Consider the following 24,883-nt stretch of genomic DNA (forward strand, 5'->3'; position numbering starts at 1 on the left):
ACACCATTTAATGCTCTCTGCTGCGTGGCTTTCTGTGATTAAATGATACCACCAAAAGCACTAGTTATCACTACGAGCACTGCAACAAAAATAATAGCAATTATTATGCCCTTTTAAACTGTTCTGGATTTCTAGACAACAGGTGTGAACTTGTTGTTTTCCGTTCAGTGCTTTACATCTAAGTTGTGTTGTGCTCAGTTATTAAAGGATAACCGTCTTCATCTTTGCTCTTGTTGTTTCTCTCAGAAGAACCATCCAACACGTGCCAGTACATTTTTAAATACAAGAATATTACATACAATTGGGTGGGTCCCAATCTGTGGTCTGGGTTCCGATCGGTGGGCCGCGAGGATTTTGCAAGTGGGCCAAAAAATTGTGTGCAAAACAGTGGTGAGAAGATGTTTTTAAAGAAAGCATAAGTAATGATAATAACTTTTAAAAAGGACAGTCAACACGAAAAAGCAGATGTAGGAGATTTTAATTTGTCCCCTTCAGCTTGTTAGCTCGTCTGATTGGAAGCTAAAAGATTTTCCAGGCAGAAACTGGAGAATCAAATTAGAGAGTTATTGAACCATCAATCCTGAATGTTCAGCAGCCTGAGTGGACGTGAGCCGACGACATTTTTAAGATGTGGATGATGACTGCGAAACACAATTAACCGCTGCTACTTTTTTACGCTAAGATGCTACACGTTTTGATGGTCACGAGCTTTTTGTGTTTTTGTTTTTTTGAAATGAAACATTGCAGTCGGGTCTAAATGTGTCTGTGTGGCGGGCAGTCGTGACTCTTCTGTGTTCACTAATTGCCGTCCCGGTGAGGTCGCCTGCTGCTGTCATGAGTAATGATGTGAATCTCAGATTTTCATCATCGCACTCTGTCACAAAACGAGTCACGCTCTGTGACAGTTGTAAACGTGAAGCTGTGGATTGTTCTCCTGTTTCCTCTTTCATTACCACCAGGCTGAAATCTTTTCTCTTCTTCCCTCTTTGGGATTCATTTTTATGAGCGGTACTTCAGCTGTGCGATATTTTGTCAAACACATCCCAAAAACTGTTTTAGACAAAGCCACACTTGATGAGTTCTCCACCACTGTGCAGATCCACATCAGATATCATCATCTTTATTCTTTATATAAAAACACACATATACATGTATGTTTGTCTACACTTCCACTATTTCCTGCTGTCAGACACAGTTGCATCAGGCTGGGCCCGAGTTAGACATCCATACAAATGATAAGTGCTCTCCATTACCAGCAGTTTCTTAATTACAGCGTCCCCTCAAGGCCTGTTAGCCGGGGCACAATTACAATTTCCAGTTACGGCTTAAAAGGGTCAACACATTCGGTGCTGCTCAGAAACCCGCAGAGGTATCAATTACTCCCCATTAATCACAACACAGAAAGGCTGCAACTGGAAATGGCTGAGCTGAATGTTATCGTCAGAGAAAAAAAAGATGCACGGTTTGAAGGAATCTCATAAAGGAGTCCAGATGCAGACTCGATTAGAGGTCCCAATGGCAGTGAAGTCTGTTTAGAAGAAAATGGTTAATTTAGATCCACAGCAGAGAAGTATATCAAAATATATACATGAGACAGGCGTTAAGGAAGCTGCTGATACAAGAATCACAAAGGTAAATAAATTTTTGTTGTTGTTGTTGCAGGTTTGATAAATAAGCATCAGACAGACTGAACTGTTCTGACGTCACACACAAACACACATACGTTCGAAAGGTGGTGAAAGACGACCTCCTGAGTGGATGAACATCTTTTGAGCATCCTGTGAACAGGTTAAACCCTTCAGCCCGCCTCAAACACATACGTTTTCCTCTCAGGTCCCAGTTTCACAGCTCAGACACACACACACACACACACTCTTACTATAGCTGGTATATCCATCCTACATGCACCAACTGTTCGGGCTGAAGCTTGATCAGTCAGTCTGTCGGGTTTTTAGTTACTAAGCAACATCTCACCCTCCAGTTGTCAGCCAACTGTCAAAGACTCTTCAAATTGACTCTTCAAATCTGGACAGAGAGTAAATGGTCTCTCAGTGCCACACACAGAGTCAGAAATCAACATCCACTTCAGACGCAGATGCCTCCAAATAGTCCTGAAATGAGCAGATCCATCCGCGTCTTTGCATTTCACTTTATTTGCATTTAACCCGCCGACTTGCCAAATATTCATGGTGAATGAAAACACGGGTGAGAAAAATAAAGCGGCAGTAAACCAAGTGCGCAGCCTGAAACAGTTGGAAACATTGGCAGCCAACTCTGCACTTAGATCACCTCGTCAGCAAGGAAATACAGTAAACATGATGCAAATCAGTCACTTTCTTTTTAGTTTTCTTTTTTTATCGAATACATTTTAAATTCTCCTTCATTTTATTATTATTTTTTTAATAAACAAGAAAAACATACAACACAAAAATAACCAAGGCTGACTGATGCCGCTGTTTTAACCGTGAGGTGAAAGGTGAAGTCCACCATCCAAAACAGCCTCAGTACAAACTACAGCGCTGCTACGGCTGTTTGTATAAAAGATAACGCCTTAATTGTGCGTCAAGGACGTTGTGTATCTGTCTGCTCTTTGTGTGTGTGTGTGTGAGAGAAAACACACTCTTTGCTGCTCTTCCTGGTTGCTTGGACACGAGTTGGAGAGGCTAACCTGTTTCACTGAGTACCAAGATTTGTATGTATGCGTGTGTTGTGCTTTTGTGTATTCATTAAACCTTTTGTACAAACTGATTCTACCTGGATCTTTTCTGTGTGTTATTTTTTATTCCTCCCAGGCTTGTTAGAGGCTGTGCACAGAGCGTCCATAAGGGCCGTGGGTGGGGGACAGAGAGGGAGCGTGCACCAGGACCAGACTGGTCTTTGTAGGAGGTGGGTGTGTGTATGTGTGTGTGTCTGTGTGTGATTTAGCAGATTACTCAGCTCCGACAAGGTGCTAGTCTGACAAATCCTAAATCTGCTCTGCTGCTGTGTGTTGATGCAACAGGTTGATAGCATCTGTGTGGCACTTTTCATATCGTGTTTGAACCAAAGAGGGTTTCTCGGAAAGTAAAAAAGCTTTTATTTTTGGTGTTTGGTAAACATTACGAAGTGTAATTAAGGATTTAAACAGCGATTGGCTGCACAGGATGAATTTCAGGTCCAATTTAAAAAAACTACTGTACTGTAGCTTCATAAAGGTCATGAAACAGTTCACAAAACTATATATAACAATTTCCTTTAGACACAGAACCACAAAGTCAGTGCAATTAAAGCTACCTGCTTTTATGCTAATCCACCAATGTGTAATGAGTAATGTTTTTTTTGTTTGCCTCTTAGTTGTGTATTGTGTATTGGTTGCACTTAAATATAATGTGTGTATACATTATGTACCACAGCAATAAAATTAATTTCTTTGTTTTTTCTTTAAAGTTTGCGTTTTTTAGATTGAATGTATCAACAGTGTTTAGGATTCATCAGTGAAACATACAACCTGTATTTTTTTATATTCATCCAGTTTTACTTGTGTGATTGTTGTGTTTTCGACACACAAGTGTTCACGCTGGGCCTCCTCCTCTCCACCAGCTCTAATTACCCTGCACTCATTATACGCATTAATTACAGCCTGGTTATTAGTCAGAGGCACATTTTCCTGTTTTCTGCTCCTACATTTAATCCTCCTCACGTGTCTTTGTTTTTGTGGCCCGATCTCTCACTCTCTCTCCTTATTTCCTCCTCTCCCACCACACAGCCTTCGCTCCTCGACTCCTTCTCCCTGTGATGAAGCTTGCCTTCTTCTCATTAGCACCCTAACTCAGACGTGTCACATTCGCACCCTCTGCCACAGTGGAGGAGGTGACATACTTTCATCACCCTGTGGAGATGTGCTGCAGCCTCCAAAAAGCACCAATGCAATCCTAACTGAAGCTTCAAAGGCCGCACGCATTTCTAAAAACATTTTTCAAATAAAAACAAACCTAAAAAAGTGGAAGCATTTCTGCTTGTCAATAACCTTTTCAGGAAATGGAGATAAATTAGAATATAACATTTAATCAGCACTAAGTGGGACTGATGGATGGACTTCATCCACTTTCATTTGCTTCACTTTCACCTCGTGCCATCCTGCGCTGCAGACATATTTGAAGACGAGCACGCTGCACCTTCTCGTCTGACAAAGTGAGCTGTCTGAGTCAACCTCCCAGTTTCCTTAGCAACAACCTCAGCACAACTACACGGCACGCACTCGTGTTGTTACTCAGTTTGTTCAGGTCGATTTGAAATCAGGATGAAAGGGAGAAGATGGACGTCTAATAACACAAAGAGCCATGAGATTTTACTCGTGCAACTGCCAGAGGAGGGAGCTGTTTACCACATCGGTGCAACAGGCGGTTTGAGATATTTTTGTCATGTTAACAGTTTATAGAGGTATGAGCATGGATTTGTTTAACTCATTGCGCTGCCTTGTACACTTTACTCGAAACTCATCTGGAATTGGAATCATTTTTAATGGACCTATCAAAATATATGAATGTGCTTTAATTTGCTTCTATTCCTATCCGATCACAAGGAAAAGATCTTTAATCAGTTTGTGATTCTTTAAACTAACTGTTAAAATGTGAATACCTGCATGAAATTCCTTAAAAAATATTCCACTTTCTCTATACGAACGAGTCAGACTTGTTATTTTATACAGCTGCTGGAATATTGTGAATAGAAGATACTTTGACCAGGACTAGTCGAAGTGGCAGATGAAAAATGTTTTAAAAACTGGAGTAAGAAGTTTGAAAAAAAGTGTTATTTGGCCTGAATCTTCCAGATTTATGGTTTTTATGGGAGTTTGAAAGAAACTGGAATTAAAGTGATTCAATGACTTGAATGAGTGCAGAACAAATGCAGCGACGTGATTTGATATTTTGCAGGCAAATACGTCTGAACTCTCACATAAACATAATCACGGAGGCCAATCAGTGCAGAGACTCTGCGCCCATCCCTGGCATCAAAACAGCCACGCACTGTTTGACCCGCCGTGCTGGCAGGGGGGAGGAGGGGCGGCCTGATCATATTACACACTGTTATTAATAGCCACCCTCTCCCTGTTTTCATTGTGAACTAATAGCTGACATGATCTCACACTGCGTCTCTGCTCTGCTCCGTGTTCCTACGCTCAGATCGGCTCATCCACGACCCTGACGAGCCTGCAGAGGTGTGACATGCACAAAAAGTCAATATTCTTCGAAAACAGCTGGAGGGAAGAAGCTGAATGTGTCCCACTATCATCAGGACAAGTCGCATTAAGACAAAAACATATTAATATAAAATTATTTGGTCATTGCACAATGACAAGTTAGCCGTCACCATGACAACTGACCAAACTGAATCCACAGATGAAGGTGAAAACGTTTTCCCGAAGAACAATTGTGTTAATGAGTTTGTGGCTACGCAAACAGAAACTAGGCCTTAAACAAAGCAGCACGCTATATTCTTCTCCAGAAATAATAGAAAAATAAACGTGACATAGTTTTTAGCCATTTTGAGTTTAAGTTTTGGGTTACCTCTGTTGTGGTAGTTAAGTGTGTGTCTGACTGTGTGTCTACATTTATTTATGTCCATCTGTGCTTACAGAGCACATCTAACCGTCTGACCCTCTGTGTGGACACCGCCGACTCCATCTTGTCCATAGCGTTGTCGCGCTGACGCCTTATTTTTAGCGAGGGTCCGGCTCTTCTGCAAAACTTAATATGGCAATGGCATCTTCGAGCTCTTCTTTCCTCGACCTCTCATCGTACATCAATCTATACCTTCGGTCCTCCAAGACACTGAGCCGGTATCTGTAGTGCTGCAAAACACCCAACACAACGGCCGTCCCTTTTCATAGCCACGGCTTCAAACAGGTGGCCGTATGACCTAAGCGTGGCTCCTCCCACGTTACCACCCACTTGCTATTTTTCTGACCGCTGCCCAGGAGCCCCTTTACCCCTCATCACTCTCAGTGTCTGTCTGGCATTTTTGGCAGCCCTTCCCGCTCTGCTCTTGGACGAGCGGGATCAGTGTCGTGGCTTACCACATGCCAATCGGCGTCCCAGAAAAGGTTAACGCCCCTTTCTGCGGTCAGTGGCATCAGCAAAAAGCACGTGTGGGTCCTCCTTAAAGGGAGGGAGTTACAGTTGGACCTGCTCTTCTCTAGCCGGTGGGGTCAGGAGGTGGACTTTGTTCCAAACTCTCCCTGTTTGGCACCATCTTGCGTTAGTGGGCAACGTTAAATCTATCAGGTGTACTTTTTCCCCTTCTGCCCCACGCCAACGTTTCAGGCTCTGAGAAGAAGCATTCTCGTGGCCGCCAGGTGACAATAGTCATGAAGTGGGGCTGGGTGTTTTTGGGGGTCTTCCTCTCTTTGGGGGCCCTGTCCTGGGGGGAGAAGGGCTTAGAGATCCCCGAGTATGATGGAAAAGACCGTGTCCACGCCCTCAGCGCCAAGAACTACAAGGCTATCATGAAGAAGTATGATGTGATGGTGATCTACTACCACAAAAATGTGGACAGGAACCGCAGTGCCATGAAGCAGCTTCAGATAGAGGAGCTGGCTTTGGAGGTGGGTCTCCGCCAGAGCATGACACCGGATGGATCTGTTGCCCATGTGGGGGAAGGGTCGCACTGGGAAGAGGGGAAGGAAGGGAAGGGTTTGGCTCCAGTTGGCGATTTGTGGCTCGTAGGTGTCCTGATGAGAAGGATTACAGTTGTTGACAAATGAGGAGGAAGGCGAACAGGTGAGCAGGTGCTTCATACGGCCTGACAGGATGGATAACAGACCTGATGGACCAACACCAGCTGCTTGATTTTCAGTAGCTGAAATAGAAGATAAACTCACTCTCTCTTCTGAATCACTGCGTCTGCACTTTTCACGTTTGCAAATGCATGCAACACTCGCCTTTGAGAAGCAGCCCTGTCTCCTTTATGCCCATTTTGTGAACTCTGGGCTTTGGTGTCAAAATCTGCGAGCCTCCAAGTGATTCTGCTGCAGCGCATAAATGCAGCACTTGAGCATAAAGACGGCAGTAATTCTAACTTCTCTTCCAGGAGATGTGCAGAATCGCTGTCAGTCCCTCTTGAGGAGGGCAGGTTCTTTGCCCTCCTCAAGAGTGCAGTCATGCCGGATAGCTATGAACACATTTGCTTTTCAGACAGCAGCGGTTTAAAACCGGCTTTCCCGGCCTTTCACAGCACCAAGCTACTTGGGTTAGCCCAGTGCACAAAGATGCTGCAGGGGTAAGAGCCTCGTGCATCTTTAATGTTCAAAACTTGCAGGCTTTGTAGTTTCCCAGTGTCAAACGATGGTGTGACTTTGTGTACAGCTGTACCAAACATGCCTGTCACATTAAGACCGCATGACTTCAGTGTTTGTAATATAAGTCCTTCACAGACCCCCGTGGCAGCGTCTCATCACAGTTCAAACCAGGACAAAAGAATCATGTTTTATATACATACGTTTGGTGCTAAGGCATTCAGAGTATCATGTACTGAAAATATGACCCTGAGGTTTTTATTTCTGATAGCACTGAAATGAGCAGAATAAGATCAGATATTGACTTTGAAAAAACATTTTGAAACACAAATGTTTCCTGACTTTCTAACTTTGGCTTAATTTGTAATTCGCAAAAAGTTTCTGGTAAACAGAACTGCAGCGTAAACAGATCTTTCCTCTTTCAACGGCGTGGTCCTAACAGCTAAATGCACACATGCATCTTCTGGAATGTCTTATTGGATAAAATAATAAACGTGAAAGTCTTTTTAATTTGCAGCCCACAGTTACTGCACCTGGGCCCCACAGTCAGCTGGTCCATCCTCTGGCTGTCAGAGCAGCAGTGTCTTCTTACAGAGCCGGCGTTTACCTTACACTACCCTGCATAAGTCACCTCTGTAAATAGCCCAGGACGGCCCTGCGTGCTTAGCAAGAGGCAAACAGCCCTCCTGGGACGGACACACACTTTAGGGCCGTATCTCACCAGGCCCACTGCTCCCTCCACTACATTCCCCACCGTGTGCAGGCCGAGGTCCTAAACCATCGTTTACACACACACACACACACACGAGTCATTGGATCTGATCAATTTCCGAATGCCGTGCCAGGCTGTGGTTCTTGGCTTGAGAGAGGGATGCTTACTGCTGGACTGTTACTTTTGCTATTGACTTCCTGACAGTGAGGATTGTTTGGCCATTGGCTCAGCCGGTCAGGAAGCAACACTCAAGGTGCTCAGGGTGGCTGCTTAAAATAGCTGGTTATTACCGCCTATGAGGGAGTGTGAAGTATTAAAATGCAGGGCCCAGGGAATCAAAACTGACCTCCCTGTGTTCAAAATTTGAGCCACAAATTGTGTAGCTGCAGTTAAATCTGCTCGGTCCCTTTTAATTTGAACTAACTTCACAATTTTTGAATTGCAGTGTTGTTATGTAAAGCTTTTATTTCTGAAAGCTCCAAAGTGCTCGTTGTTGCTGCCAAAGAAGTCGTGTTTTCACCCTGATCCTTCTGATCATTCGTCAGATATGAACCTGGTTACATTTTCAGGCAGATCTGGATTGTTTACTATGAACTGGAATTAAAAGCGATATCAGTTTTTCTCTCTTATGGTGTGAGTAATTAATATAAACTGACTGACCGTTAGTAGCAGATGAAAAGAAAAAACTGAAAAAGCTCTAACCTGTCATGCAGAGAGGAAGGCAGGTACAGGAGGCCGATCCAGTCCTGTCCAACACAAAGGACACCAGGACGTACCACTAATTGGCAGGAAGCAAGTGGATAACTAGGAAACTGGGCTCAGGTGTGTGAGCAGGCAGAGGTAGTCACGTGATCGGAACCTTTTTCTGATGTGAAGGTGGCAGTTTCCATGCTTGGCTCCGCAGCAGGGTTCAATATGTGCAATTATTCTGTTCCATTTAATATCAGGGAGTGTTGTCTGACTTTAAGTCGGTCCAACAATCTGTTTCCGGAAGATGAAAAGGGGACAGATTGGATCTGTTCCTGGGCTGCAGCAGTTTTGCCAAAAATAACTGACGTCATCATGAGGCAGAAGATATCATTAAAAACAAAGTGCTCAGTTGTCAGCTGAGCCCTGATGACGGTGAATAATCAGCTGCAGGTCATTTTAAAAATGGCGTTGTTGGTAAACGTCTTCCTGACTCGTCCCCTCCTCACTCACTGTTTGACCTCTGACCTTTGGTATACTGGCCTGCTCGTTAATCACTGCACGGCTCAGATGGCAGCGATCTTATACTCAACACCTTCTTTATCCACGCACACCTACACCGTTGCCGTGGCGCCCGGTGTCCCGTTGAATAAACTGTATGAACGAACAACAAATGCACCAAATTTAGTCTTCAAATCCAGTTTCTGGGAAAGTTGATTATAAAAATTAAAAATTAAATTAAAAATTTGCCATAATGTAACTGCAGATTATTTGATGGAAAAAAGGTATTTTTGAGGTGTGACATCAGTTGTTTTTTTTATTTTCTTAGCAGAAGAAATAGGTTTCTGTCAACATAAACAGAAATCAGCCTCAGCTGGTCTGTTTACAGCGAATTAACACCTGAAAGCAACAAGCTATATTCATATAATAGCATGAATGTAAAAATTTTACTCCTTACCTTCTCAACATTAGCAGATTAGCATTAGCATTGTGAGCATGTTGCTGCTGTTCATTTGGCTTCTGTGGCTGTAAAGAGTTAATATTATTAAAGAGAGGACAATAGAATGAGTGTCGCATTAAACTAAAAATGAATTCATTGTTCATTATATGCAATACGGTTTCTCCTGGGTTTTTTTTTTTATTTTCCCCTTCGCCATAATATTATGTGGATAACTGAGAAAGGTGACAAAGGTGCTCGTGAGTCGATGTGCGGTCTCATAATGTGCAGAGAGTCTTCAGCTTCAGCTTGTCTAATATCCCTCCATCTACTGAGAGATCTGGGAAAAGGTCAGGCCGTCGCCGTGGTGACCATTATCCAAAATCGACAGTCGGCGCTCTCCTGCTTTCACCAGAGCAATAAATTTCACGCTTACATTTTTAATGGCAGCGGACAGAATTGATGGAGAGAGGGAGACGAGGAAGGAGGTCATATTGTACGTGCTATTTTGGGTAAGAGCCTAAAATAGCTTATGCAGCTTAAGAACTCAATTTCTCAGCCGCCTTTTGATGTCACGCTGCTAAAAATAAACCCTAAACACTAAATTTTAATTAACCATAATGCCACATCACAAGATTTATAGACACATATAAAGAGTATTCTCATTTTAAACTGAATAACTCAGATTATGACGGCATCGAAGACCTTCATCTTTAACTGTGCACAAGGACACAAGCTGACTTACAGTCAGCCATCAAAGCATTCTCTAAACGAATCAGGTGAGAACATTGAAGTATCAGCTGCTGACAACCTCCTGCACAATGACCTTTGACCCTGACAGAAAGTCACATCCAGAATGTGTGAGTAAGATCGGATCTCACTGCCTCAAGTTATCTCGGCTCAGATGGGGCCAACAGGCCAAGTCCCAGCGGCCCTTTAACATGAATTTACTTCGGCTGTAAGCCGCTTTGTTTCCCTCCAGGAAACAGTCAGACGCCGTCCAGCGTCGTAAAGAGCTCTCCTTCCTCGGATTGCCTAATAGTTTCATATTTTAACAGAATTTTTAAGGAGGCCAGACGGCCACAATTTTTAGTTCGAGGCAAATTTACCATGTAATCGTGAAAACAGGCAAAAAATATATTCTTGTTTCTGAGGAGCAATTCGATTTTTCCTAAAAGAAGTCCCACAGCCGTCTGTCCTCCATATTCTTTGCTCCATGAAGTTGTGCAGGAGCTCGTTAGATCTCCTCTTTCCTCGCTTCCTCCGGCTCCCAATTAACAGTGTGAAAGCGGCACTGAATTAAGAAGCGATTTGTCAGAGGAGATGCCATTAAATGTGACAGGAGTTATGTTTAGATAAAGTGTCCTCTCTGTTTCTCTGCATTGACATTTCATCAGGGCGAAGACGTTTGTTTGCCGGCCAGATTGCAGTTGAGCCTCGTCCAGTCAGAAACCCACCTGTTGTTTGGAGACGATTAATAATAGAAGCTCTTGCCTGTTTGGTTTCAGAGCTCAGCTGTTGTTGAAATCGTATATTTTGCTATGTGATGCACTGTCACCATATGGATCATCAGTGTTAAATGATTCACTCAATAGTATTATCCCAAATATAATTTTGGTATTCACAGCGAGAAAACGCATCTGATTAATGACTGTGATAGGAAATCCATATCAAATAAGGACATACAGCACAGTAGGATATCAGAGATAATCCCTTTTTGCCAAAAACACGAAAGCATTGAAATACTCTTTTAATCTGTTCATTGTAATATTAATTAATAAAAACAGTGGAAGCAGATGAATTTGGTTGTAAGCTGTCATTTTCAGCCCCCACAGAATATATCTGTGATCTTGTTTGGCAAAACCAGCGAAGAGCTTCCTCCGTCAGGCAGCTGCTGACAGCGCCAGAGAGATGGCTCCCCCGAAGGCTCCAGATCGTGCAGCAGACGTTTCCTCTGCTACCCTATAAAATTAAAAGTTGCACTGTAAATGATCTCACAGGTTATGAAAACATTGGGTCCTACATTTCCCATAATGCTAAGTTCATAGAGAAGGCTACAACATCATTGGGGTTAGATTTTTTACTTTGAAATGACGCTTTAACTGCTTAATTGAAGAATGTGCTGGCACAGAAAATAACCATTTCTGAATTTGAGGGTAAAAAGAAGCTCAGTTTTTGCTGAAGCGGACTGACCATATTCCTTCTCTGGAGTCTCGGATGTATGTATCTCCCAGCAAACAGCCAAAATAGTTCTCATGGTGGATGTCAGAGAGCCTGCATGCTGTTTCTGTAATGCTAAATTTACCGCCACACCTCCCACCACGATGTCAACTGTCTTCAGCAGTAGAAGTTAGGATGATGTGCTTAATAATGATAAAAAAAAAACAAAACTAAACAATGAAAATGGAGCAGGAAGTGATGAATTCATATGTGGCTGCTGTATTCCCCTCCTCCTCTGTCATCCGTATCAGAGAACGCCTTCATATCACTTATTCATGGGGAAGAAAAATGTCAAGGAATTGCGGGGGATCGAGGTGTGTCATGAAAAATTTAAAGGGGAATTTTGTGACGTTGAACCCAGACTAACATCTCCATTAAGCAAAGTGGATCTGGTTTAAGAGAACAGGACCTAAGAGCTTTATATCAGTGGGCGCTTCTTCCTATGGCCCCATTTTCGTCATCAGTTAAACCAAACTGTTGAGTTCAAGCCGTCTTCTAGTTGTAATAAAACAGATATCCTGTTATATTATAAGTGAAATCACTTCACGACCAAATCTAATCATATTATATAATAATTCTTTGTGTCCTCAGAGGTTTTGTTGGTAGCAGAGCTAAAAAAGAAAAAAAAAAAAAAGTTTGCTGAATTTTTCATAAATGTAAAAACACTTGAACATATATCGACTCTGGCAGACCATTTTCACACACGTGTTGTATTAAGATGTCTTACATAAGCCCAGATGTACTTAATAATGAATTCATGTCTGCTGCTGTCCGTGGCTCCTTTTCACTGCAGGAGAAGAAGCACTATTATCTTCAAATGTCCCTACAAGTCACGATAAAGCGACACTCATGAGCACCCCCAAACAAAAGAGGCTGAAAATGGTGCAAAGGAGAGACAACAGAATATAAATGATGTAATAAAGACCTGCAGGCTTTAATTAAAAAAAAAACAAAAACAAGCTTGACAAACAAAGGAGAAGACTTGGCGTTTATTAGCTGAGCGTGTTATGTGACATGTTTCTAATACGGCTTTTTGAGTCATTCACAGATGGTCCCAGACAACTCTGCCCTCACAAGTTGTTGTAGTGAATCAGCTTGTGTGCCTGTGAGATTTCTAAATGCTTGCCACGAGTTTCATCATGTCTCCCTGCAGCCGTTGTTGTGCAAAGAAAAAGAAAACAGTAAACTCTCCAGTTAAAAGAAGAGTAGAATTTCTGAAAGGAGCATTGGAATGAACCTCTGTGCTAAATCCTCTCCGTCCAAACAGTGCAGTTACTGAGTCTGTTTTAGTGGCTGTTGTATATGAATCTTTCAAGATCATCTCGGCGCAGTGTTACGTAACAGCCTGGCGTAGAGCGTCCCGATGTGTTACAGCAGCTATTACTAATTTAATATCTGGCCGAAGGGGAAAAGCTGGCTGAACATCCGAGGACGCTCGCTTACACAGGAAGATGCAAACTGGTGCTGCATTAAAAACCTTTTCATGTTCCTTCGTTTTCTCCTGCTGATTTAAAAAATCAACTGGATGTTTTACACCAAAAGCGCAATAATAGGCATTAAACACTGAAAGTTCGTGGCAAAGGTTTGGTTGGAGGAAGTACGAGCTTTTGTTCTGCTACTACAACTTGTGTTCTGTGTGACTTCCGTCTTAAAGTGGTGACAAAGGAACGTGGTTTATCGCAAAGAGAAAGACGTTTTCGTTGACTACAGAGGCTTAGACAGAAGTACTTAATGTTTCTGGGATGTTTTTCCTCTTATTGATCAGACTTAAATCCACAGTCGGTCTTTGTTGAAAGGAAATAATCCACCTCTGTCAGCAATCGGCCGAATATCAGAGATAGAAATGACTTCCTGTCGTTGGTTGAGCGTGGCGTTTAAAATGAGCTCACCGAAGCGAAGAGGTTGGCTCGTACGTGTTAAGCCTCCTCTGAGGCCGAGAGCGAAGAGAAAGCAGCAGGAAATGAGGTGGGGGAAAATGACTGTGAGCTCTTCATCTCAGAACTGTGCAGCAGAAGGAGACACTTAGACTGAAGGAGAAGGGAAATGCCCAGAAAGAATTCATCTGTGACAAATCAGTAATGATCAGTAATGAGAGTGACTCAGTCATATACAAGACTACCATCTAGAGCTAATAACGTGCATTCACTGACCCTTCTTTCTTTCTTTGACTTTAAGGATAGGAGAGGCCGATGCAGGAGTTCTTTGCACTTGCTTGTATCAGCTGAAATCTGACACCTCCTAGAGGCTTTGTCTCGACAAACCTTTGGACTGTACTTTGGTTCTATAACACTCCTTGGGTCCTTTTAGACAAATGTGTCCCCATCGGTAGCAACAACACCTGTCACTCAAGTCCTGTTAAATCAGAGCGACCATCGAGCAGGGCGGAGGGGGCGTCTGGACGGCTACATTACAAGAAATATGAGCTCCCTGCCGGGCTCTCCTTGCTCATCATTTGGTGGCACATCTCACCGTGGCACTCTGCCCTCGTCTCGTGTCACCTGACAAGCTGACGGTGACTGGGCATGGCGAGACGGGGCCAAAACCGCCGCACTGCTGACCTCTCGCTTGGCTCTCCGCGCTGTCAGACTTCTGGACGGGTCGGGGGAAGACTGAAGCTATGATGAAATAATCTGGATGGAAAGGAGACGTGTGATTATGACTGATGACCAAAACTTGGGAGCGTGATAGAAGGAAGTGATGGATGTCAGCTGGGTGTCAGGTGTCTCCTCTTCATCGACCCTGCCTGCCCCCCCACACTGCTCTTTCCACACCCATTTCTATATGTAACAGATCTCAGCCTTCTTTTCTGCTCCCCAACATGCTTTCTTCGTCCTTATATAGCTGTGGGACTCCCCGCTTTGCACGCATAACTTCACCTCTCTTATAAATACCCCAGTGTCAGTAATATGGCCACACCACGTGCTAACATGGAGCTGGGAATTGTGTACGTTTTGGGAAACAGCTTGCAGCACAATCAGAGTTCAAGTTCAAGGCTCAGTCCACTGATTGCATATTTTAGGTTGTGGTGTAAAAAATTTGGAGGTGATCGCCGGTCCACTGGTGCGCACATGTGGTGCCACAGCAATTTAAGTTTAATCTTGAATCCCAACGCACTTGATTATTCAGCAATTGATTTTTTTGTGTGTTGAGCCCTGTTCACGGTCGGCGTTACCTCAGGACTTTGTGTGAAACACAAGCAAATTCAAATTCACAGAATATATTTAGAAAATCTTTAAAAGGTCAGCTTAAATTTTGTACCTTTTGTTGGAATTTTGGTTGCACCATATTCATTTAGCACAAACGACATGAGGTCCTCAGGTGATGACAGTCCTGTGTGAGTCGGGCTCCGGTCATTCAGTCTCAGTCTTTAACCCATCCTGTCTCCTATGAAGGCCGCTCCGATTTGTTGTAAACCTGGAGGCTGTCACTGTTGTGCTTTGCCCTAAAGCGTTGCCTCTTCTTGCAGCTGGTCAGAAGTCAAACAGCACAAATCATTCAGGTATGTTAAGGTCTGCCTTTTGTGCCTGCAAAGCTGGGCTGCCAAACCACAGATTCATCTGCCGCTGCTGATTGCTGTCTCCTGGACTGCAGTTTAGTTTTAAACAGATGAAATTACGTGAAGAAACCAGACAAGCAGATTTCACAGACCAGTGAGGACTGAACTGCTTTGAAAGTCCAGCAGCAGCAGCAGCTCGGGCCGTAAAGTAAGGATGAATCATTTGAAAAACGCTTCAGTCTAATCTATTAATCAAACTTTAATATGCCCGCCCATCCATCCATCCATCCATTCATCCATTCATCCATTCATCATCCATCCATTCATCCATTCTTCCATCTACTTTTGCAACCAGCAAAAAAAAAAAAAAAGGGTTACTTCACCCAAATCACTTTTTTTTTATGTACTACCAAAAGTAGTTGGTTTGGTTTAGAGAAACTTCTGCTGTTGTGTGTTTAATCCACAATCCAAACATAAACAAACATAAACAAAATGTAACACAAATTTTTTCTAATCTTAAACTGATGGCGGGAGTTCAGAAGCTAAGCTAACCGGCTAGTTTAACGTCACGTCAACTAAAAACCTCAGCCGGTGAAACTCTCCAAAGACTCTAAAAGCGGGAGGTGATTTTATTTGTTTTTCAGATTTGGGAGGATTTGCCCTTGAAAATAAAAAGAGGCTTGCACTCTGAATGGAACGGTTCCCATTTGCTGTGACACGGTGATTATCGAGGCAGACAGGCCAATGGGGTCTGATGATGAGGTAATATGTTTGGACTCATCGCTGCAGCTGAAGAATGGATGGCATTAAAGACCTCCTGTGAAGAGCGACAGCGCACACTACACTGTACTATACTTACTATTCGAGCTATTCACGCTGGCGCTTCGGGGCGTTTGGCCGCTTATGAATGTTGTCAACTTCGCAATGCAAAAGCCTTTCTGCTTTGCAAGCCGCTACACGATGCTTTTGATTTATCTGAATCACCCTTTCATACCATGAGAGTGCTAAAGTGAGTGATGTAAATGGCATAAAAATGGACAACGACAGCGTGTGTTCGGAAACATCCGTGAGAAATGCAGTCTAACAGTATGTGTGATGGATAACGTCCATTGGTGCATTTACAATAGGTGGAATTACAGACGTGCAGCAGCTTTGCGCTCTTCGCTCTCCCGCCACACCTGTCGTAGCGTCTCTTCCCCTCGACATAGTTGGCTCAAGTTCTGCCCCTCTTGTTCTTCTGGAGACCCTGCTGTCCATGCTCCTCTCAGGCTTGGGGGGGGGGGGGGCCCTGTCAATTGTTGGCTTCGGTTTCACTCCGATTTAGAAAGTGCAAGACAGCAATCCAAAGCTTTTGCTTTTAAGGTCTTGAAGTTGAGATGAAATGCCGAGGGTTTACTTGTGCAAATGAAGCTGAAAGCGTGTTTTCAAAGGAGGCCTGATGTTAGGAAAGGCCGATGATGGCCAGTGAGTCACGAAGATCAGTCATCTGCCTCACTCCGACACGCCTCTCTCTCCATATTTCTCCGTCCAGCTTGCAGCCCAAGTCCTGGACGATCTTGATGATGAGGACATCGGATTCGGCCTGGTGGATCAGAAGAAAGACTCTGCTGTTGCCAAGAAGTTGGGTAAGCGTGTATTTCCATCAAACTTCTCCTCAACGCGGCTGATTGAATGATAACAAGTTCTGTTTTTTCCCGTTCATTCCCAAACCAATAAACTGCACTTTCACTGAAAACACTCAGCTGCGGCCTTCATATTTATAACATCCAAAACAACGCTGCCCTCAAGTGTTCATCAAAAATATCACAGCTCCTTTTTGTTCTAAAAATCCAGGGTTTGAAACAAAATGTTCCTTCCACCATAATTTCATATTTACATGTAAAACACAGTAGAAGGAAAACTTCATCTGTGATTTTCACAAACATCCAAATAAAATGATGTGGACATAAATAGTTTTTTTTTTTCTCACCAGGTCTGGATGAGGTGGAGAGCATCTACATCTTCGCCGACAATGAGATCATCGAGTACGACGGAGAGCTGGCCGCCGACACCCTGGTCGAATTCCTCTACGACGTAAGCAGTTTGGGGTCAATGAGCAGCGACGCCATTACATTCTGATTGCTGTCCACCATTTTTCAGATTGGGATGTTAAACACACGTTAAACACACAAACTGCAGGTGATTGAGGATCCAGTGGAGATCATCGACAATGAGCGTGAACTGAAGGGCTTCTACAACATGGAAGAGGTCATCAGGCTGGTTGGTTATTTCAAGAGCGAGAGATCTCCCCGTAGGTTGAACTTTAAGATCCGAAGACTGAGCCGTAAACTGTACATAATTATTCTGAATCTCAACTCTTCCCCTTCCCTTTCTGTCAAGACTTCATTGAGTACGACGATGCCGCTGAGGAGTTCCACCCCTTCGTCAAATTCTTTGCCACGTTCGACCCCAAGGTTTGAATTGTTGTATTTGTTTTCAAAAACAAACAAACAAAAGAAGAATATTAGAGAAGAGAAGATTAATTAGCTTTCCGACAAAACTTAAAAAATAATTTACTGCGTGTGCTAAAATACAGTGAGCTCCTAAAAAGTAAAAGCAAACACAGATCCTATCAGTCGAATGAAGAACATTCGTGATCTTTGTCTGATTATTTCAGATTGCCAAAAAACTGAAGCTGAAGATAAACGAGGTCAACTTCTACGAGCCGTTCATGGAGGAGCCCGACACCATTCCAGGAAAACCCTACATCGAGTCCGAGCTGGTTGAATACATCGAGCAGCACGACAGGTGACCCTGAACTGACACGAGCTGAAGGTCACATTCAAACTGTGACATTTTTCTCCGCACTATGACTTCTTCAGTCGAAAAATGGGATGATGTTTTCGTGTTTCAGGCCCACTCTGAGGAAGCTCGAGCCTCACAGCATGTATGAGATCTGGGTAAGAGGTTTTGTACCAGTAAAAAAAAAAGGAAAACATTTGTCTTTACTGACAGCCGAGCCTTTTGGTGTTCACAGGAGGATGACATTAACGGAGAGCACATTGTTGCTTTCGCTGAGGAAGATGACCCAGGTAAGGCTTTTCCTTTACAGATAATACGTAGAACGGAGACGGCGGTGAGGCAGTCAGATGATCAAACCTGGCACTTGGTTCCACTTTTCTTCAGATGGCTTTGAATTCCTGGAAATCCTGAAGGAGGTGGCCCGTGAGAACACTGACAACCCGAACCTCAGCATCATCTGGATCGACCCGGACGACTTCCCCCTGGTATGGACTTGTTTTGTAAAGATCCATTTATGCGCTAAATGTCAGAAGATGTAATCCTGACCACGTCTGTATCTCGCTGTCAGCTGGTTCCTTACTGGGAGAAGACCTTCCACATCGACCTCGCCTCCCCGCAGATCGGTGTGGTTGATGTCGAGGATGTAAGCGGCCTTTCTGATTCCCGTCCCGCCTAAACACTGTCATCGGTGTCCGACGTGGCTTACTTTGTCTCCGTCTGTCCCGACAGGCCGACAGCGTCTGGATGGAAATGGATGACCAGGACGACATGCCCTCAGCCGACGAGCTGGAGCAGTGGATCGAGGACGTTCTGTCTGGGAAGATAGACCCAGACGATGATGATGATGATGATGATGATGATGACGATGACGACGATGATGATGATGATGATGATGACGATGACGATGATGATGATGATGACGATGACGATGACGACGACGACGACGACGATGACAATGACGACGATGATGACGATGACGATGATGATGATGATGACGATGATGATGACGACGATGACGACGACGATGACGACGACGATGACGACGACGATGACGACGACGATGACGACGACGATGACGATGATGATGACGACGATGACGATGAATAAATCTTTCACTATGTTTTAGCCAGTAGAAGCAGTTTTTTTCTAACATCTCGGGGCGAACACACCGTCTGACAAACACAATGACCCTTTGGGAAACCTTCAGCGTCAGTCAGGGGAGGAGATTTTCAAAGAAGCGGAGGATTTGCATCTTTTTTGATGAACAGCTCTCACCCCTGATGCTCATCGTGAATGTGAGCCAGGAGGCTAACAGAGGCTAACCGGGGTTACTCCTCTCTCATTTTCTCACCTTTACTGTAATCCTGTTTCAATGACATGTTTTCTACTTGATGAAGGGAAGAAACAAACACTTTCTCGTACTGTTTTTAAAGAGAATCAACCTGAACTCACTGGACAGTCTTAAAATTTGTGCAATCTTGGAAACCAAAAAACCAGATAATTAAAAAATGACTACTTCATTTCTTTCTCTTCTCACATTAAAATTGAAAAAGAAAAACATTTCAAATTAATATTGTTTTGTTGTTGTTGTCACTGCTCTGTTTGTCAAGTCTTAAATAACAGGCTGGACTGCTTAAAATAAAATTTATATTCAACAAAAATACAATAAAATTTTAAGTTTGACACAACGAAAATTTCTATAAAAAAAAAAAATATCCTGAAAACAAATATGGGTAAAACTAAAGACAGCACAGCTTTAGGACACACAGACACACACACACACACAATGAAAATCTTTGCAATCAACAAGGTTTTTTAATTTGAATTTTAATGGTATTCAAAGTTTTCTGCTCAGCAGACTGTGGATGTAACACAAACTTTAAAACAAAGAAAGTTTTACATTCACATCCATCTTCTTCTCATTTAGGCTGCTGATGAAGCAGGTTAGCAGTTTTCATTTGGAATCCAGCTTTTTTAAAAATCAGAAGCCAAACTGGAACAAAGCTGAATGATGATTTCATAAGCAAGCTGTAAAATGAGGTTCATGTTCAGATTTGAAATGTGTCACTGGTGTTACTCCATCATGACTTATTTCAGATTTTAATCCTCATCAAACTAACGAGGCTTGCATGTCTGAGCGGAAAAGCTTGGGCGTTCGTTTGTGACGATGTGGAACTGAACAGGAGCGCAGACGATTCCTACTTGAGCACAAGTCACAACCAGATACTTCGACTCTCTGCGCACTTGAGTGACGTTGCAATTGCTGCCGACGGTGACAGTATGCACTTCTATTTGGTTGGTACTGGTGCAAAAGTTACCGTGCCAGAGCCGGCCAGCGCCGTTGCAGATGTTTTGGACATTTCCCTGATTCCACTGTGCGACAAAAAAACGAGGAGGTGTCTCGCAGAGTCCTTTTCCACGTAAGTACCTGCAGGAACATAAAGATCAGTGTTTTACTTCATCAAAAACACCACAAATATGATACTTATGACAATATAACATTTAAAAAAGCAGCTGTGCCCTTTGAGATATGCACATGAAGTAATTACGACACATCAAAAACATATTTGCACCTCAGCGACAAATCATTAAGGCTGTAATTTCATTTTCGTAATGAATTATTAAAACATCTAACTCTTAAACTCACCTTTCCCATTCAGTCCTGGAGTTTCCATTAAAGGACCTCGAAATGACGTGTCTTTCCAAAAATCTGCTGTGTGCGTTTTTGTCGTTACTTGACTGACATGGACCATTGTTAATTTCAGGCAGCTCTGGGCTGCTGCCGCTCATGACCTCAGCCTCCTCCTGCCCCCCGTCAACAAGAGCAAGGGTGCAAGAGACAGCGATGAAGAGGAAGATATTCATCTTGTCTGCACTGAGAGGAGAATGGGAGACTTTGAGTCAAAATCAAAGTCGGATCAACAGACAGGAATGAAAAGTGCAGTCACTGAATCAGGATTACCTTAAAGAGAGGTGGACGACCAAGACGGCAGAAAAATGAGAAACACCTTCGATTTTTCTTGCACTAAATGCAGTCATTAGAGGAACTGATGCAGATTTTCACAATCATGCACTTCTAAGGTTAAAAGGTGAAAAGTGTGCAAACCTATGAATCTGACACAACATCCTCTTACAGATGGAATGACTGAAAAAACACATTTCCTTCTGCAGTGTTACTTTTTAAAATTCACCATTTAAATTATAAGATGGCTGTTGGAAATAAATCACAAACCTCTGAGTTTTGTAAAATAAAACATAATGTCAGTACTTCCAGCAAACGGCAGCACTGCAGGAAGGCGGTAGGATCGATTGGATTCTATGTGGAGTTTACATGTTCTCCCCGTGCCTGCCTGAGTTTCCTCCCACGGTCCAAACACATCATGTTTAGGTTGATTGGTGACTCTGAATTGTTTCTGTTCTCACATTAAAATTGATGTCTGGGCTGCATGAAATAGAATTTATATTTACGTGTTTCCAAAAAGAGGTGGTTGTGGTTAAAAAAAAAAAAACGAACAAAACTATCCTGACAACAACTCAGGGTGAAAGTAAAGACAGCACAGCTTTAGGACACAATAAACACACACACGATGGAAATCTTTGCAATCAACAAGGTTTTTTTATTTGAATAAATCCAAAAATGATGCACTCAGCGGCGTTACAAGCAAAGTCAAAGTTTTCTGCTCAGCAGACTGTGGCTGTAACACAAACTTTAAACAAAGAAAGTTTTACATTCACAGCCATCTTCTTCTCATTTAGGCTGCTGATGAAGCAGGTTAGCAGTTTTCATTTGGAATCCAGCTTTTTTAAAATCAGAAGCCAAACTGGAACAAAGCTGAATGATGATTTCATAAGCAAGCTGTAAAATGAGGTTCATGTTCAGATTTGAAATGTGTTACTGGTGTTACTCCATCATGACTGTTGTTTGACAACAGAAGCAGCAGATAAGGTTGGGAAAGACTGTGGTTTTGGTCAAATGTAGATAAACACGCTGTGTGTTTTTGTGTATTAATTAGTAACACGTCCTCGTTGTTGTTGGTTAAAGGTTAAATATAGCTGTTACCTGCAGACCTCAGCTGATGAGGATGGTCCTTGGTTTTTGGTGCCGTGATAATGAACAGGAAGGCAGGCATTACGAGATACGATTTTTTCACAAGCCACAACCAGATACTTCGACTCTTTGTTCAGTTCGTTGACTTTGCAATTATTAATGTCAACTTTGAGATTATACACTTCTACTGTTTGGGTACTGATGCATAAGTCACCTGGCGTGCGCCAGCGCCTGCCTTTGCCTTGGCAGATTTTCTCGACGGTAGTCTGATACTTCTGTTCAAAAAAATGATGAGTAGGTCGATTGCAGATTCTTTTTTGAACCAAGTAGCTGCAGGTACAAATAGATAAATGTTTCAATAATTTACAATTAACACTTACATGATGATGTTTTTACAATATAACATAAAAATCAGCTGTGCCCTTTGAGATATGCAAGTAAAGCAATTATGTCACATCAAAAACATCCTTGCTCATCAATTACAAATCACTCATTTAGGCTGTCATTTCACTTCCTTAATGAATAAGTAGAACATTTAACTCTTTAACTCACTTTTCCCATGCAGTCACGGAGTTTCTGTCAAATTGATCCCAAACGATGTGTCTGTACTGGAAATTGACATATGAAGTTTCATGTTTTTTTGGTTGGCATGGACGTTGGGCAAATGCAGCCTCTCCCTGCTGCACATAACCAAGAGCAAGGGTGCAAGAGACAGTGATGAGGAGGAAGATATTCATCTTGTCTGCACTGAGAGGAGAATGGGAGACTTTGAGTCAAAATCAAAGCTGGATCAACAGACAGGAATGAAAAGTGCAGTCATTGAATCAGGACTACGTACCGTGTCGACTTAAAGCTGTTACCTTAAAGAGACGTGGAGGACCAGGTCGGCGGGCTTCAGAAAAATGAGAAAGGTCTTCAAATTTTCAGGCTTTAAACACAGTAATTAGAGGAACTGGTGATGATTTCCAAAATCATGCACTTCTATGTTAAAGTCTTCAGCCACTGTTGAAACAAAAAATGTGGTCAACAAATCATTCTGCACCATCGTATCAGTCTGACACAACATCTTCTTACAGATGGAATGACTAAATAAACACACTTCCTTCTGTATAATCATTTGTTAAAATGTACCATTTAAAGTATAAGATGGCTGTTGGACATAAACCACAAACCTCAAAGTTGTGTAAAATATGTAACGAGCAGTGAAAGTGAGGAGGAAAACTGAGGTAACGGAGCATGTGCTGGTCCTGGTGGGGCAAAGAAAAGTTCAAATCAATCCTAAAAAATGCAACAAACATAGAGAATAGAAAATAAAAGGGGTCCCAGTACAGCTCCTTGGAGCACTCCTACAGGGAAAGGACGAGTTGAAGACGTCTCTGACGCTGAAGGAGTATGATGTCAATGATCAGATACAAAAAATGCATTTTCAAACAATTTCAGTCATGAAGTTGAGCAAAGCAAAGTTCAAATCAGTCCTAGAAAAGGCAACAAACACAAGCTGCACAATCCTCAAGATGTTTCAGAATTTAATGTCAGTGATGCCATCATCCTCACTCCTCATTTGGAGGAAAACTGGAAATGTAACTGTGATGATATACATCATGTTTATGTTGATTGGTGAGTCTAAATTGTTTCTGTTCTCACATTAAAATTGATTCCATAACAGGCTGGGCTGCATATATTTGTGTTTCCAACAAAAATACAAAAAAAATGTTAAGTTTGACACAAAAGACGTTTGTGGTAAAGAAAAAAAAACTATCCTGACAGCACACAAGACAGCACAGCTTTAGGAGACAATAAACACACACACGATGGAAATCTTTACAATCAACAAGGTTTTTTTATTTGAATAAATCCAAAAATGATGCACTGAGCGGCGTTACAAGCAAGATCAAAGTTTTCTGCTCAGCAGACTGTGGACGTAACACAAACTTTAAAACAAAGAAAGTTTTACATTCACATCCATCTTCTTCTCATTTAGGCTGCTGATGAAGCAGGTTAGCAGTTTTCATTTGGAATCCAGCTTTTTAAAATCAGAAGCCAAACTGGAACAAAGCTGAATGATGATTTCATAAGCAAGCTGTAAAATGAGGTTCATGTTCAGATTTGAAATGTGTCACTGGTGTTACTCCATCATGACTTATTTCAGATTTTACATTCAGGTCTCTGTTGTTTGACAACAGAAGCAGCAAATAAGGTTGGGAAAGACTGTTGTTCTGGTCAAATGTAGATAAACACGTTGTGTGTTTTTGTGTATTAATTAGTAACACATCCTCATTGTTGTTGGTTAAAGGTTTACAATAGATTTTATCTGCCAGACGGAGCAGAATTAAAATTTTCATGTACCTCACGCAGAAAATGATAAAGATTTTAGTCATCAGACCAAAAACTGGTGGAAGGACTGCATTTCTTAGCTGATGAGGGTGGCGGATGTTTTCTGGTTTTCTTAAACTGAACAGGAAGGCAGGCATTTTCAGATTTTACTTTGTCACAAGCCACGACCAGATACTTTGACTCTTTGCGCAGTTTAATGACTTTGCACTTCTTGCCAACCTTGAGAGTGTACTCTTCTATTTTCTTGGTACTTATGCACAAGTTCCTCTTCAGGCGCCGGCCATTGCCGTTGCAGATGGCGTTAACATCATTCTGATATGTCACTTCCATGAAAATCTGAGTGTGTCTATTGCAGAGTCCTCTGTCCCTCAAGTACCTGCAGGTACAAACAGATC

General features: G+C 42.5%; 1 protein-coding gene and 2 long non-coding RNA genes across 4 annotated transcripts; 1 reads left to right on the forward strand and 2 right to left on the reverse strand.

Moving 5' to 3' along the window:
• The first annotated feature begins 6,186 nt into the window (after nt 1–6,186).
• On the forward strand, nt 6,187–19,668 carry casq1b (calsequestrin 1b). Of its 2 annotated transcripts, XM_029526436.1 has the most exons (12): nt 6,187–6,583; nt 15,296–15,328; nt 16,857–16,950; nt 17,298–17,398; nt 17,504–17,615; nt 17,705–17,778; nt 17,982–18,112; nt 18,219–18,264; nt 18,342–18,396; nt 18,491–18,591; nt 18,675–18,749; nt 18,836–19,668. In XM_029526436.1, exons 1-12 carry the CDS (start codon nt 6,347–6,349, stop codon nt 19,211–19,213), a joined length of 1,437 nt encoding a protein of 478 aa, XP_029382296.1. In that variant the 5' UTR covers nt 6,187–6,346; the 3' UTR covers nt 19,214–19,668. The 2 variants fall into 2 exon arrangements, with proteins under 2 accessions (XP_029382296.1, XP_029382297.1); XM_029526437.1 differs by lacking the exon at nt 15,296–15,328.
• Nucleotides 19,669–19,922: 254 nt separating this feature from the next.
• Nucleotides 19,923–21,109, reverse strand: LOC115058896 (uncharacterized). The gene is made up of 3 exons (XR_003842139.1): nt 21,069–21,109; nt 20,754–20,981; nt 19,923–20,534 (listed from the first exon to the last, which is right to left on the reverse strand). It is a non-coding gene; the product is annotated as an uncharacterized LOC115058896 (long non-coding RNA).
• A 653-nt stretch (nt 21,110–21,762) lies between these two features.
• LOC115058897 (uncharacterized) lies at nt 21,763–23,057 on the reverse strand. Its single transcript, XR_003842140.1, has 3 exons — nt 22,993–23,057; nt 22,707–22,901; nt 21,763–22,484 (listed from the first exon to the last, which is right to left on the reverse strand). It is a non-coding gene; the product is annotated as an uncharacterized LOC115058897 (long non-coding RNA).
• Nucleotides 23,058–24,883: the final 1,826 nt, after the last annotated feature.

This window comes from Echeneis naucrates, chromosome 18 (genome assembly GCF_900963305.1).
Source record: "Echeneis naucrates chromosome 18, fEcheNa1.1, whole genome shotgun sequence".
Classification (NCBI taxonomy): domain Eukaryota; kingdom Metazoa; phylum Chordata; class Actinopteri; order Carangiformes; family Echeneidae; genus Echeneis; species Echeneis naucrates.